Source organism: Anomaloglossus baeobatrachus, chromosome 8 (genome assembly GCF_048569485.1).
Source record: "Anomaloglossus baeobatrachus isolate aAnoBae1 chromosome 8, aAnoBae1.hap1, whole genome shotgun sequence".
NCBI lineage: Eukaryota > Metazoa > Chordata > Amphibia > Anura > Aromobatidae > Anomaloglossus > Anomaloglossus baeobatrachus.
In genome coordinates, this window is record NC_134360.1 from 230,317,606 (window position 1) to 230,333,156 (window position 15,551).

The 15,551-nt window shown below is 45.2% G+C and overlaps 1 protein-coding gene across 2 annotated transcripts; it reads left to right on the forward strand.

Annotated features, from left to right (window-relative positions):
- The first annotated feature begins 1,117 nt into the window (after nt 1-1,117).
- Nucleotides 1,118-14,917, forward strand: DIRAS3 (DIRAS family GTPase 3). 2 transcript variants are annotated; one of them, XM_075321134.1, is made up of 2 exons: nt 1,118-1,317; nt 13,663-14,917. In XM_075321134.1, exon 2 carries the CDS (start codon nt 13,739-13,741, stop codon nt 14,333-14,335), a length of 597 nt encoding a protein of 198 aa, XP_075177249.1. In that variant the 5' UTR covers nt 1,118-1,317; nt 13,663-13,738; the 3' UTR covers nt 14,336-14,917. The 2 variants fall into 2 exon arrangements, with proteins under 2 accessions (XP_075177249.1, XP_075177248.1); XM_075321133.1 differs by lacking the exon at nt 1,118-1,317 and adding an exon at nt 13,305-13,400.
- Nucleotides 14,918-15,551: the final 634 nt, after the last annotated feature.

The following is a 15,551-nucleotide window of genomic DNA, read 5'->3' on the forward strand; positions in this document are numbered from 1 at the left end:
ATACACACAGTGATGTCACAGTACAGGGGTAATACACAGTGATGTCACAGTACAGGGGTAATACACACAGTGATGTCACAGTACAGAGATAATACACACAGGGATGTCACAGTACAGGGGTAATACACAGTGATGTCAAACTATAGGGGTAATACACAGTGATGTCACAGTACAGGGATAACACACACAGGGATGTCACAGTACAGGGGTAATACACAGTGATGTCAAACTATAGGGGTAATACACAGTGATGTCACAGTACAGGGATAATACACACAGGGATGTCACAGTACAGGGGTAAAACACAGTGATGTCAAACTATAGGGGTAATACACAGTGATGTCACAGTACAGGGGTAATACACAGTGATGTCACAGTACAGGGGTAATACACACAGTGATGTCACAGTACAGGGATAACACACACAGGGATGTCACAGTACAGGGGTAATACACAGTGATGTCACAGTACAGGGATAAGACACAGTGATGAAACAGTTGAACACTGTAATATATGGTATAATAATAGTATTATGGGAATGGGGCGGCGATACTATTGGAGCAGCCTGTGCAATCACTCTTGGGGCCCTAGAGCTGAGGGGGACACCGGCCAAAGCAGCCAAAGCAGGGATATAGTGTATTATGATGAGCTGTTGTCCCCTATAGTGTTCTTGCACAGGGGTCCGGCTCTGTGGCCCCTCCAGATTACACAGTAGTATATAGCTTTGTACTGCTCCATTGTATTGTAAGGTCACCTTCAGGTTACACCGATGTCAGCGCACCTGATCCCACACTATAGGGCAGATGATGGGGGCGGCGTGACCGAAGAGGCTGTTACTGGTAATGAGATGAATAATAAGCATTCTCAGTGTGGACCCCTGGGACCCCCGCACATGAAGCGTAATACTGCATTAACCCCCTGCATGATGCAAGCAGCTGCAAGCTATTATCCAACAAAGAGCTTCCCATCTGTCCAGCACTCAGGGAGTTAATCCCATTCTCCCTCTGCAGCTGCATGAATGGGATGTTCCATTTCAGGAAAACATGAATGAAACCCAGGGGGGGTCTGTACAGTGACCAGCACTAAATGCGGTAGTTTGCAGGTGTGATGGGGCTGGATGGATGGAGGAGAAGGGCTTTGCATTGTGTGGCCCATGTCATTATCCATCCACAGGGTCAATGGGAATATATAGTGTGTGTGTGCTTGGATATATTCCTGCAGCCCCCCCTATGCCAGGCCTGGGGGATGGAGCAGCCCCTTCCTGGGTTTTGTAAGAGGATGATGTACCACCTTGCAGTGTGTATTTCAGCTCCTCAGGTAAGTGATGCTGCCCATGATGGCAGAGTATAGCAGCACATGGGGTGGCGGGGGTCTCTGGGGTCACCTGCCAGGGGGTCCCTCCGGATCATACACTGCAGGAGGGGGCTCTAATCACCGCCATCACTGCAGGCGGCTCCTCTCTACAGGGGGACAATATGGATACAATGTCATTCATGTCTGATACAAATGTTTATCAAAGAGAGAAGAGGAGGGGGAGGAGGTGTGCTGTGTCATTAATGCTTGTACCCAGTGAGCATCAATCCCCCTGACTGCTGCTGGTTTGTAGGGTGCGTTATGCGACATAGTGGGGGCCCCAGGGGTCAGTAGACATTTGGGGTCTGTACCTTTTTAGTTGCATAGAACTAAGAATCTTATTTGTTTATTTTTTTGTAAATTCTTTATTTTAGAATGTTCAATAAATAACAAAATATAAAATAAACATAATTTATAGCAACATTCATTTTATATAAATAGCGGGGGGGAAAAAAAGTATAAATATATGTAGACTGAAAAATGAGATTTTGTGAACCCTGTGAAGGGGGCGCTGTGGACGCCCCAATTATATATTTATAGGATGCTGATTGCCATTTGATTGCATGCAGATGTCAAGACTTTGCATGAAGTGCGGTCTGATGTCACACATGTGGTTATAGATCAGAATACAGACATGGGTGCGCCAGGAGGACGGATAGGACACGTTCACACGATCCGTATTTGGAAGCCAAAACGAGGACTGGGTGAAAATTGCAAAAGTCGTGCACATGTTTCTATTATACAGTGTGTCCACCCATATCCTGTCCACCGCCATTAACTTGAGAATGGCGGCAGCTATAGGCATGGAAGTGGTGTCTAGGTATAGTAAAGTAGCCATGCGCTACACAATGAAACCACCTGTAGCGCCACCTGGTGGAAAACAACGGAGTTAGCATTTTTATCTCGAAAACAGAACGAGAGAGAGAAAAAAAAGTGAATTAAAAAATTGTAAGGCATCATCAATTCAATATGAATCGACACCTTGCATACAGAAATGCTATGATATGAAACTCATGACCCCCCAAAACATTGAATGCTGGTCACGCATATGGCGTTCATTTAACTTTGATGCTCAAAGTGGCCCCCGTCAGCTGCAATGCACATCTGGACTCTGCACAGCATACTGTATCTTGCTGCACGTTGTGCAATATGGTAGGTGACACGTTTGCACAAGCATCTGTGATACGTGGTCATAGGTCCTGCAATGATGGTGGAGGGGTCGCATACACCTGCTGTTTGATGTGACCTCACAGAAAGTCCAATGGGGTCAGGTCAGGTGAGCGTGGAGGCCACACAGCCACCATACCCAATGACTTGTAGGAAGGTCTCCATGAGGTATCGCTTCACGTCCGCAGCCTTGTGAGTTTTACACGTTCTAATCATAGCATTTCTGTATGCAAGGTGTCGATTCGTATGAATTGATGATACCCTGCAACTTTGTAATTCACTTTTTTTTTTTCTATCTCGTTCCGTTTTCGAGATAATAATGCTAACTCCGTTGTTTTCCACCAGGTGGCGCTAAAGGTGGTTTCATTGCGTAGCGCATGGCTACTTTACTATACCTAGACACCACTTCTATGCCTATAGCTGCCGCCGTTCTCAAGTTAATGGCGGTGGACAGGATATGGGTGAACACACTGTATGTTTCTATGTCCAAAAAAAAATACCCTCCTGAAAGCAATTCATTATGGATCTGCATTGAGAAGAAAAAGTAAACACCAACATGAGAAAGGTATATAGAAATCAGTGCAAAAATAGCCTTGAATGGACCCAAATAACGAGAATATTTTAAAAATAGGGAAATATATTAAATTGCACTGGAATAACCAGCCTAAAAAAGGTCTAGGCAATGATAACCCTATTGTAGTCCTATTTGGAAGCTGTATCTGGCCTAACCGCGGAGGTTGGCACCCTAATAGCAAAGTGATGCCCCTGAAAACCAATCCCTACAATAACCTTCATTAATTAATGATTAAAATATTCAATACATGGGGTCATATAATATTACATCTAAACCAGAAGAATCATTTAGCTTAGATTGATGGTCAAATCCAAGGCGTCCCTGTCCATACAGACCCGGGATCAAATTCCAGTCCTGATGCCTTCACCTATTTCTTTAATGTTGGGGGCAATATTCAGGGTTATGGCATTATCGCTCCATATACTGGTCCGGTGGTATCGAAAGGAAACGCGTCATCACTGGAATGTGACCCTAGATCTGGATGGACCGAGCGTCACTGGAATTGGTCACGTGCATCATGTCAATCTAAGCTAAGAGATTATATAGATTTAGTAGTAATATTGTTTGATTCTATGTATTGATTGAGAATAATTGTATGGATTGATTTGCGAGGGTGTCGCTTCGCTATCAGGGTGCCAACCTCCGTGGTCAGGCAGGATACAGCTTCCACATCGGACTGTAGTAGGGTTATCCTTGCTTAGACCTTTTTTTTAGGGTGGTTATTGCCATGAAATGCAATGCATTTCCCTATTTTTTTTAAAAATATTCAATGCTATTTTTTGGGGTCTATATGATACTATTCAGGTTATTTCACTATATGACTTACTTTTCGCTGCTTGCAGCCACCACTAGTGGGAGCTCACCGCATATGGATTTATGCAGCCACCACTAGTGGGAGCTCACCGCATATGGATTTATGCAGCCACCACTAGTGGGAGCTCACGGCATATGGATTTATGCAGCCACCACTAGAGGGAGCTCACGGCATATGGATTTATGCAGCCACCACTAGAGGGAGCTCACCGCATATGGATTTATGCAGCCACCACTAGAGGGAGCTCACCGCATATGGATTTATGCAGCCACCACTAGAGGGAGCTCACCGCATATGGATTTATGCAGCCACCACTAGAGGGAGCTCACCGCATATGGATTTATGCAGCCACCACTAGAGGGAGCTCACCGCATATGGATTTATGCAGCCACCACTAGAGGGAGCTCACCGCATATGGATTTACGCAGCCACCACTAGTGGGAGCTCACCGCATATGGATTTACGCAGCCACCACTAGTGGGAGCTCACCGCATATGGATTTACGCAGCCACCACTAGTGGGAGCTCACCGCATATGGATTTACGCAGCCACCACTAGTGGGAGCTCACCGCATATGGATTTATGCAGCCACCACTAGTGGGAGCTCACCGCATATGGATTTATGCAGCCACCACTAGTGGGAGCTCACCGCATATGGATTTATGCAGCCACCACTAGTGGGAGCTCACCGCATATGGATTTATGCAGCCACCACTAGAGGGAGCTCACCGCATATGGATTTACGCAGCCACCACTAGTGGGAGCTCACCGCATATGGATTTACGCAGCCACCACTAGTGGGAGCTCACCGCATATGGATTTACGCAGCCACCACTAGTGGGAGCTCACCGCATATGGATTTATGCAGCCACCACTAGTGGGAGCTCACCGCATATGGATTTATGCAGCCACCACTAGTGGGAGCTCACCGCATATGGATTTATGCAGCCACCACTAGTGGGAGCTCACCGCATATGGATTTATGCAGCCACCACTAGAGGGAGCTCACCGCATATGGATTTACGCAGCCACCACTAGTGGGAGCTCACCGCATATGGATTTACGCAGCCACCACTAGTGGGAGCTCACCGCATATGGATTTACGCAGCCACCACTAGTGGGAGCTCACCGCATATGGATTTACGCAGCCACCACTAGTGGGAGCTCACCGCATATGGATTTATGCAGCCACCACTAGTGGGAGCTCACCGCATATGGATTTATGCAGCCACCACTAGAGGGAGCTCACCGCATATGGATTTATGCAGCCACCACTAGTGGGAGCTCACCGCATATGGATTTATGCAGCCACCACTAGAGGGAGCTCACCGCATATGGATTTACGCAGCCACCACTAGTGGGAGCTCACCGCATATGGATTTACGCAGCCACCACTAGTGGGAGTTCACCGCATATGGATTTACGCAGCCACCACTAGTGGGAGCTCACCGCATATGGATTTATGCAGCCACCACTAGTGGGAGCTCACCGCATATGGATTTATGCAGCCACCACTAGTGGGAGCTCACCGCATATGGATTTATGCAGCCACCACTAGTGGGAGCTCACCGCATATGGATTTATGCAGCCACCACTAGAGGGAGCTCACCGCATATGGATTTACGCAGCCACCACTAGTGGGAGCTCACCGCATATGGATTTACGCAGCCACCACTAGTGGGAGCTCACCGCATATGGATTTACGCAGCCACCACTAGTGGGAGCTCACCGCATATGGATTTATGCAGCCACCACTAGTGGGAGCTCACCGCATATGGATTTATGCAGCCACCACTAGTGGGAGCTCACCGCATATGGATTTATGCAGCCACCACTAGAGGGAGCTCACCGCATATGGATTTATGCAGCCACCACTAGTGGGAGCTCACCGCATATGGATTTATGCAGCCACCACTAGAGGGAGCTCACCGCATATGGATTTACGCAGCCACCACTAGTGGGAGCTCACCGCATATGGATTTACGCAGCCACCACTAGTGGGAGCTCACCGCATATGGATTTACGCAGCCACCACTAGTGGGAGCTCACCGCATATGGATTTACGCAGCCACCACTAGTGGGAGCTCACCGCATATGGATTTATGCAGCCACCACTAGTGGGAGCTCACCGCATATGGATTTATGCAGCCACCACTAGTGGGAGCTCACCGCATATGGATTATGGATTTATGCAGCCGTGACTGGGGGGAGCTCCCTGCATACATACCTTTTTATACTCACATTTGGTGCCAGCGCCATTCCACCTGTGTTGCCACCGGTTCTGTTGGGGCTTGTGTGATATAACAATCCCTGAGGCCAATCAGCGGCCGCTTCACTGTCCCTATCTTCGGACAAACGAGCCATCTTGAGGGCAGTCAGAGATCTGAAGGAGGGGACAGTTATGTCACACAAGCCCCAGGAGAATCCATGCCCACAGCACCAGCATCTGAAGTAGATATATAGGTGATATTATTTTACTAGATTAATATAGGGATTGAGAAGGGGTGGTTCGAGTAGTGGGTGGACAAGTCCTGTAATAAACTAATAGTGAAAATAATTAATTAGACAGATACCCCTGGAAGAGACGCACACTGACATTTAGGCTGGCGTCACACGAGCTCATAAAAAATCAGGAGCAGTGGGTGTGGGCACATCTGATTGTCTGAACATGTGACTCATCACCAGTAGCATAGCTTGAAGTTCATGGGCCGCGTAGACCGGTGTTCACTCCCATACATGTTTCTATAATTCTTTGTACTTTTAACCTTTTTGGAATAAAGGTGATGTTTTAACTCTACAAGTCTTCTTTTTTTTTGCAAATGCTGGATTTTTTTCTTCTATTCAATGTCTCAGAATCTGGTCTGAAGTTCCTTGCCTCGCATCCTATTTTGACTGTTTTCTTGGCTTTGGTGAACAGATATACAGTGGCAAAAATAAGTATTTGATCCTCTGCTGATTTTGCATATATTCCCACCTACAAGGAATGGTGAGGTCTGTAATGTTTATCGTAGGTAACTTCAACTGCGATAGAATAAAAAAATCCAGAAAATCCTATTGTATGATTTATAAAAAAAAATCATTTGCATTTGATTGCATGAAATATAGAAAAACAGAACTTAATATTTGGTAGAAACCTTTGTTTGCAGATACAGAGGTCGTATGTGTCCTGTAGCTCTTCACCAGGTTTGCACACACTGCAGCAGGGGTTTCGGTCACTCCTCCCCCATACAGATCTTTCAGGTTCATCCTCTATACAGATCTTTTCCAGATTTTTCAGGGCTGTCGCTGGGCAACACTGGGTTTCAGCACCTCCAAAGATTTTCTATTGGGTTCAAGTCTGGAGACTGGCTAGGCCACTCCAGGACCTTGAAATGCGTCTTGCATGGCTGCTCCTTAGTTGCCTTAGCTGTATGTTTTGGGTCATTGTCATCCTGGAAAATGCAGCCACGACCCATTGTCAATTCTGTTACTGAGGGAATGAGGTTGTTGGTCAAAATCTCGCAATACATGATCCCATCCATCCTCCCTTCAATATGGTGCAGTCGTCCTATCTACTTTGCAGAAACACCCCCACCCCAATATATGATGTTTCCACCCCCATGCTTCACAGTAGTGTGGTGTTCTTGGGGTTGTACTCATCTAACTTCTTCCTCCAAACATGGCGAGTGAAGTTGATACCAAAAAGTTCTATATTGGTCTTATCTGACCATATGACCTCCTCCCATGCCTCCTCTGGATCATCCAGATGGTCATTGGCGAACTTCGAACGGACCTGGACATGTGTTGGTGTGAGCAGGGGGACCTCGTTGCCCTGCATTGATTTTAATCCATGGTGGTGGTGTGTGTTACTACCTGTAATCTTTGAGACTGTGATCCCAGCTCTCTTCAGGTCATTGACCAGGTCCACCCATGTAGTTCTGCGCTGATTCTTGACCTTTCTCAGAATCATACTTGCCCCACGAGGCGAGATTTTGTATGGAGCCACAGACAAAGCAAGATTCACAGTCATCTTGTGTTTCTTCAACTTTCTAATAATTGCGCCAACAGTTGTTGCCTTCTCACCAAGCTGCTTGCCTATTATAATACTTGTTTCATACAATAAAATTCAAATTAATTATTTAAAAATCATACAATGGGATTTACTGTTTGAGGTTTTTTTTTTGTTTGCTTGTTTTTGTGTGGGGAAAATTCTGTCTGTCACAGTTGAAGTTACCTACGATAAAAATTACAGACCTCTCCATTCTTTGTAGGTGGGAAAACTTGCAAAATCATCAGAGGATCAAGTATTTCCTCTATTGTATGTTTTACCTTTTACTTCGTGTGTTCTGTTTGCTGACATTGGCGTAAGCTGCTGCCAGACACATTTTGGCGATGGTTTATTTACTGTTAGAAAACAAAGATTGGGTGTGCTGAAAGCCAACTGCCCAATCCTTCTCGTGTGCCACTGGGTCGAAAGGTCTCCATAAATATTACATGTTGTGCCAGGCTCTCTCACTTTTACTTTCTGCACAGAGCCCCAATGTCTATAAAAACCTACTTGGCCATCACAATTCCCCTTGTCAGCGGTGCGGCTCCCTGGACCGTCCCATCCCTGCGGATTCTGACAGATTTCAAGGAGATGCACCCATAGGGCAAACGTGAGGAAGCGTAATGCCCCTTTCACCAACTTAATAGCGTATTTCCAGGAGGAATAACAAAGGGATGGCCTAATGAAGATGCCCTAGAATTGTTCTACAAATATGTCCAATTCTCGAGCGCTGATGGCTCCTATTTCATGTCCATGTCATGGTGAGGATCATTTCTACCTTTCTTGCCACAATTGTCTTCCCTGAACATGATGGTGATTACGTAGAAGCTTTAGTGCTGGAGGACGGCTGCGATCAACAGTATTCCTCCAGCACTAATGACCGGGATCAGAGAAAACTGTTCTGGCCAGTTTAACACTTTCTGTATTGCGATCAATGCAGAATGAAGCACATTGGGTATATTCATGTAGAGTGGAGAAAAAAAGTATTTAGTGCAACCACCAATTGTGCAGGGTCTACCACTTATAAAGATAAGAGAGGCCTGTAATTGACATCATAGGTGACCACAACTATGAGAAAAAAAAATCCAGAAGCCAAAAGGAGAGGGGAACCCTCACTCCTATCTGGTGGTCATGTCCCCGGTGAGATCATTCTGGGAGAGCATTTTCCAGTTACTCAATAAACTATCCTAGAGGCAGATCCAGCCCACAAAAGTTAGCTCTCCTGTCCCTCGGGAATGTTTCTGCTTCAGGGTTTAGGAAAGGTTTAAGACCTTTTTTAACAGCTGCCAGAAACCTAATTCCAAGATATTGGAAGCAAACTAGAATCCCATCACGGGATGAATTCATAGCAGAGTGCAACGATATCCTCAGGATGGAGACCTTGATCGGTCAGACACTCGGCAACAAGGACAAAGTTGATGCTACGTGGGCCCTGTGGATCATGTTCAGGGACTCACCGGATATGGGTCTATGGTTTCACGGGAGGCAGATATGTAGGTAATTTTCCATTCTCTTATTTCTGTACCTGGAAGGTTAGCCTTGAAAATGTGGTTTTGATGTAGGAGGGCGCGTCCATTCAGGTGGGAACCCTTTGTACCCTTCCCCTTTCACCTTACTTTCCCACGTTTCTGTTGTCTTTACTGTCTCTAAATTCTTCTTCCACCTCCTCTTCTTTATCTCTTTATTTTTCAACTTGTTCTTCCTATTCCACACAAATACCAATTGTACTTGTTATTTTTGGTCGCCAGTGGCGCAGGTGTAGTCAAGGAACTGTGATGTTTTTAGCAGCTAGCTTGGGATATATACCCTCAGCCTGCGCGCTGTGCAATTGTTTGATTATCTTCTTCTATTCTAATAAACTTTGAACAAAAAAAATCCAGAAAATCACCTTGTCTGAGTTTGGAAGATTTTTTTTATTTTTTTTGCAAATTATGGTGGGAAAATAAGTATTTGGTCAATAAAAAAGTTCATCTCATTATTTTGTTCTATATCCTTTTGTTGGCATTGACAGAGGTGAAACGTTTACTGTAAATCTTCACAAGGTTGGCACACACTGTTGGTGGTATTTTGGCCCATTCCTCCATGCAGATTTCCTCTAGAGGATTGATGTTTTGGGCCTGTCACTGGACAACACAGATTTTCAACTCCCTCCAAAGGTTTCCTATGGGGTTGAGGTCTGGTGACTGGCTAGGCTACTCCAGGACCTTCATATGCTTCTTACGAAGCCGCTCCTTCGTTGCCCTGGTGCTGTGCTTGGGATCATGATCATGCTGAAAGACCCAGCCATGTTTCCTCTTCAATACCCTTGCTGATGGAAGGATGTTTGCACTCAAAATCTCACGATACATGGCCCCATTCATTCTTTCATGTACACGGATCAGTCATCCTGGTTCCTTTGCAGAGAAACAGCCCCAAAGCATGATGTTGCCTCCCCCATGCTTCACAGTAGGTATGGTGTTCTTTGGATGCAACTCAGCATTCTGTCTCCTCCAAACATGAGTTGTGTTTCTACCAAACAGTTCTACTTTGGTTTCATCAGACCATATGACATTCTCCCACTACTCTTCTGGATAATCCAAATGATCTCTAGCAAACTTCAGATGGGCCCGGACATGTACTGGCTTAAGCAGGGGAACACGTCTGGCTCTGCAGGATCTGAGTCCCTGGCGGTGTAGTGTGTTACTGATGTTAGCCTTTGGTGGTCCAAGCTCTATGCAGATCATACACTAGGTTCCCCCATGTGGGTCTGGGATTTTTTCTCACCGTTGTTGTGATCATATTGACTCCACGGGGTGAGATCTTGCATGGAGCCCCAGATCAAGGGAGATTATCAGTGGTCTTGTATGTCTTCCATTTTCTTATTATTGCTCCCACAGTTGATTTCATCACACCAAGCTGCTTGCCTATTGCAGATTCAGTTTTCCCAGCCTGGTGCAGGGCTATAATTTTATTTCTGGTGTCCTTTGATGGCTCTGTTGTCTTTACCATAGTGGAGTTTGGAGTGTGACTGAGGTTGTGGACAGCTGTCTTTTTATACTGATAAGTTCACACAGGTGCCATTACTACAGGTAATGAGTGGAGGACAGAGGAGCCTCTTAAAGAATAAGTTACAGGTCTGTGAGAGCCAGAAATCTTGCATGTTTTAGGTGACTACTTATTTTCCATCATAATTTGCAAATATAAAAATATTGCCAAATCCGACAAGGTGATTTTTATGGATTTGTTTTCTCATTTTACCTCTCATAGTTGTGGTCACCTATGATGTCAATTACAGGTAAATCTCATTTCTATAAGTGGGAGAACCTGCACAATTGGTGGCTGACGAAATACTTTTTTCCTCACTGTATTCTGCCATTCTAAAGAGGGAAAAAAAACTGCATAAATTTATATTCTTGCAACTCCACAGAATATAGACTTTCTCAAAAAATAACACACAGTTTGTCTCACTATACAAAGAAAGTCATAAATGCTATGAGGAAAGGTCCTTAAGGTCCAAGCTTGGGGTTCCAGTCTGCAGTCACTCTCTATGTGACTCTTGGCTAGTGAGTTCTCATATTGGGCACAGTCAGGTTTCTCTGGTGCCGCGGAGCTGGTGGTCATTTGACCAAAAGTATGCGATTTACACACTTCACCACGCAGTGAGGATTCAGAGTGCAGTCACATAGTGTCTGCAGTCTTGAATCCTTAAGCTTGGACAACCCTGTTAACCAAAACTAGCTTGGTTAGGGGTTTTTCCATTAAAAAAAATCACTTGTGACCTATCCCATCCCTGATGATAAATACATGATTGCTTAGACCCCTCACTGATCCTATGAATGGAGGTCCCTGGTGACTGGAGCGTTGTGAGCATGTGCGACCATCACTCCTATACAGCAGAGGTCACCCATGCTCATTACAGCTCCATTCACATTCTGGACTTTGGGACCCTGTCCTCATGATCAGAGGTGGAGTATCCAGTAACGGGATCCTCAGCAAACATACATTTATCATCTCTCTTCTGTTTTTTTTTCAAAGTTAGTGATTGGCGCACTGAACTCTAATCCATGCAATGTGAAGAAGATGGGGGAGGGGTGTAACGATAGTGGTCAGTTATCGCGACCGGGCCCGGCAGGTTTAAGGGCCCAGCACCCGCTCTGCAGAGAAGCAGCTGGCTGCTCTCCAGAAAAGCGGAGTGCTCCGCTCCATCCTTCATCATTCTCCCCCTGTACCTGCGCTTGACGTCCCAGTGCAGCAGAGCATGGTGACTTCACTCTTGTGCGACTGCTGTGCTGAGACTTGCGGAGCGTGGGACGAGAGGACGCTCTGACCAGAGCAGAGGGGGAACGAGGAGGAGAGGTAAGGACTTGTTTATTATTATTATTTTATTTTTTTTTTAATCAGTGAGTACATGGTGGCCAGAGGCTTAGGGGGGCTGCATTAAATGGTATGGGGGCTGCGTAACACAATATGAAAGACACATTATACATGGACTATGGGGCTGCATTATAAAACATGTAGGACTATGGGGCTACATTATAATATATATAGAGGCTTATGGGTGTGCATTAAACAGTATGTGGGCTGCATAATACAATATGAAGGACTATGGGGGCTGCATTATAATATATGAAGGGTTATGTGGGACCCATTATACTACATGGAAGGCTATGTGGGGGCCATTATAGTATTTGGAGAGCTATATACGAGAGGGGACAAAGATAAAAGCATGGGATGGATATGTTTTGTGCTGAGGGAAAGAGGCTCTTTCCCTCAGCACCCAGCTTTCCCATGCTTTGATATCATGGGAAAGCTGGGTGCTGAGGGAAAGATGTATAGCAGAACATGGGGAAGGTGCGTGCTGAGAACAAGATGGATATAACAACATTGGAAACCTTGGTGCTGATAGAGGGATTTCAGACCATGGAAAACATGAGTGCTGAGGGAAAGAGCCAAGTGTCAGCCACATTATCCTGTACCCTGAGTGTCGGCGTCATTATTCCGTGCCCAGAGAGTGTTAATGTACAGTTGTAAGGGGGGGGGGCCAGGTCTAAACTTTGCACTGGGGCCGATCAAACTCTAGTTACGCCACTGAATGGGGGGCCATGTACAGACTTAGCCATAAATTACACAAGTAGAATCATTTTCCTACCTCCTGTCCGATCAGGACTTTTTAAAAATAAAACTACATTACACATAATTAACAAACGGTTAATCCACACTTTCCCAATCCTCCATCCTCCCAGCAATATTAATCAGCTGTTAGTAGGAATATGTGAACCGGCTGCCTGCATCCACTAGATGGCACCAATCCTCTAATATTGCTCATGCCATTCAAAACCAATATTAAAAAAAAAATATATATAAATATATATGGAAAAGGGAGGGAGCTCCTGATTTCATCCGGCTGAGCTGTCTGCGAGAGATGTAGTAATCAAACCTCCTCCAGACAGCAGGAAGGTTGGGAGACGGCACGGCGCTCCGGCAAGGTAAGGTCCCTGCTCTCCGTCTAGCACGTCCACCCTAGTGAGGCGCATCAAGGGATTTGACCAAAGCTGTAATTAGCTGATCATTTGGCCAGTCGCATCCTGACTTGTACACTTCCAGGCACTTGGGGATCGCACTATCCGTCGGGGATGTCACTAGTAGAAGCAGGTGCTCTATCCATCTGTTGTTCTGCTTCTTATTTGGTTTTATATTCTATTTTTTGCAGAAACGTCATTTTTCAACCTTTTCCATTTTCCTCAACAGGTATCCATGTTGTTTCGGCATGTAACTGTTTCCAGTCTCTGCATTTCTACCTAAAACCTTAATCTTTCCATCCAAGATGCCCGAGCAAAGCAATGATTACCGGGTGGTCGTATTCGGGGCAGCAGGAGTTGGAAAAAGTTCCCTGGTCCTTCGTTTTGTTCGAGGAACTTTTCGAGAAACCTATATCCCCACCATAGAAGATACCTACAGACAGGTCATCAGCTGCGACAAGAACATCTGCACCCTCCAGATCACCGACACCACAGGAAGCCACCAGTTCCCCGCCATGCAGAGGTTGTCCATCTCCAAGGGTCATGCTTTCATCTTGGTCTACTCCGTCACCAGCAAACAGTCTGTGGAAGAACTGAAGCCAATTTATGACCAAATCTGTCAGATCAAAGGAGACACCCACAGCATTCCCATCATGTTGGTCGGGAATAAGAGCGATGAGTCTCTAAGGGAGGTCCAGAATTCAGAAGGGGAAAGCTTGGCCAATAAGTGGAAGTGTTCCTTCATGGAGACCTCTGCCAAACTCAACTACAATGTGCAGGAATTGTTCCAAGAACTTTTAAATTTGGAGAAGAGGAGAACTGTGAGTCTTCAGGTGGCCGGAAAGAAGTCCAGACAACAGAAAAAGAAGGAGAAGCTGAAAGGGAAATGTTCCATCATGTAGGATGGCTCCATCCGGCTGAGGTCACCAGTCCCTGCATGAAGCGACCCAGACGGTAAAATACAAAGCATTAACTTTTAGGTTGGACAATTTGGTGGAAAATGGTGCCAAGACTTTGTGGCATACTATAGGAACTACTGTATTTTTTTTTTTTTCTTAGCCACCCTATTCTGTTGGAATCCAAGCTGTCTGCATTCTCATCACCCTTTATTTTGCATTTGGTCACCAGAAATTCAGTAAAAACAAGGCAAAGGATTGTGGACAGTGTCTGTGTCTGCAACAGGAGGTTGGTGGAAGATGGCAGACGGCACAGGATCTCTGTACTATATGATGCCGGAGCGATCATGGAAAAGATACGTTGGTGTAAATTAAAAATGTATTTGTGTTTTATGTACTTTATCTTTAGAGAGTCGCATCTTGTCATTTCATGCTGCGCTCAGATCTAAGCTGAAATTGGTGCTTTGTCATTCTGCATCTTGGTCCATTTTTTTTGTATTGGTTTTTAAGTGCTACTTTTGCTCAGAAATGTTAATTTGCTGCACTATATTCAATAAAGGTAAGGGTTTGTACCAGGCAACGAGAAAACCCCCAAACATTTGGCCTTATTTATTTTTAATGAAACGTAATCAGTGTCTAAAATTCACAAATCAGTGCTGTATTTGGAAGATGAGAACTAAGACCTCCATTTGTGCATTTTTCATCCCAGGCTAGAGGGACGTGCAATGCCGTAGGATCCGCTAAAGTATCTAGATTGCGCCTTTTATGAACTTGGTGCATCTTTTAGCTGCAGTGAGAAATATATTTCAATTAAAATACATTTCTGCTGTAACTTTTGCAACTTTTGTTGCATAAACTTAAATTTTATTTTGCCACGCTCTGTTGCACCTCCTTGCACAAAGCTCCACTCACTTTTCAAAAAGTTGGGAAGAGTGGCATAAAAACGACAAGAGCTGCACCATTTAGATGCAACTGTCAGAGGAGCAGACATTTTTCTAAATTCCAATATTTCTATGCCATAATTCTATGGAAAACTGATGAAATGGGGTACAGAATTTTAGTCTTAGGGGTACTTTGCACGTTGCGACATCGCTACTGCGATATCTTCAGGGTCAAATCGAAAGTGACGCACATCCTGCGCCGGTAACGACATCGCAACGTGTAAAGCCTAGAAGCACCGATAAACGATCGCAAAAGCGTCGAAAATCGGTGATCTGTGTAG

Coding starts and splice junctions, on each gene's coding strand:
- DIRAS3 (XM_075321134.1), top strand. CDS start 13,739: ATGCCCGAGCAAAGCAATGATTACCGGGTGGTCGTATTCGGGGCAGCA.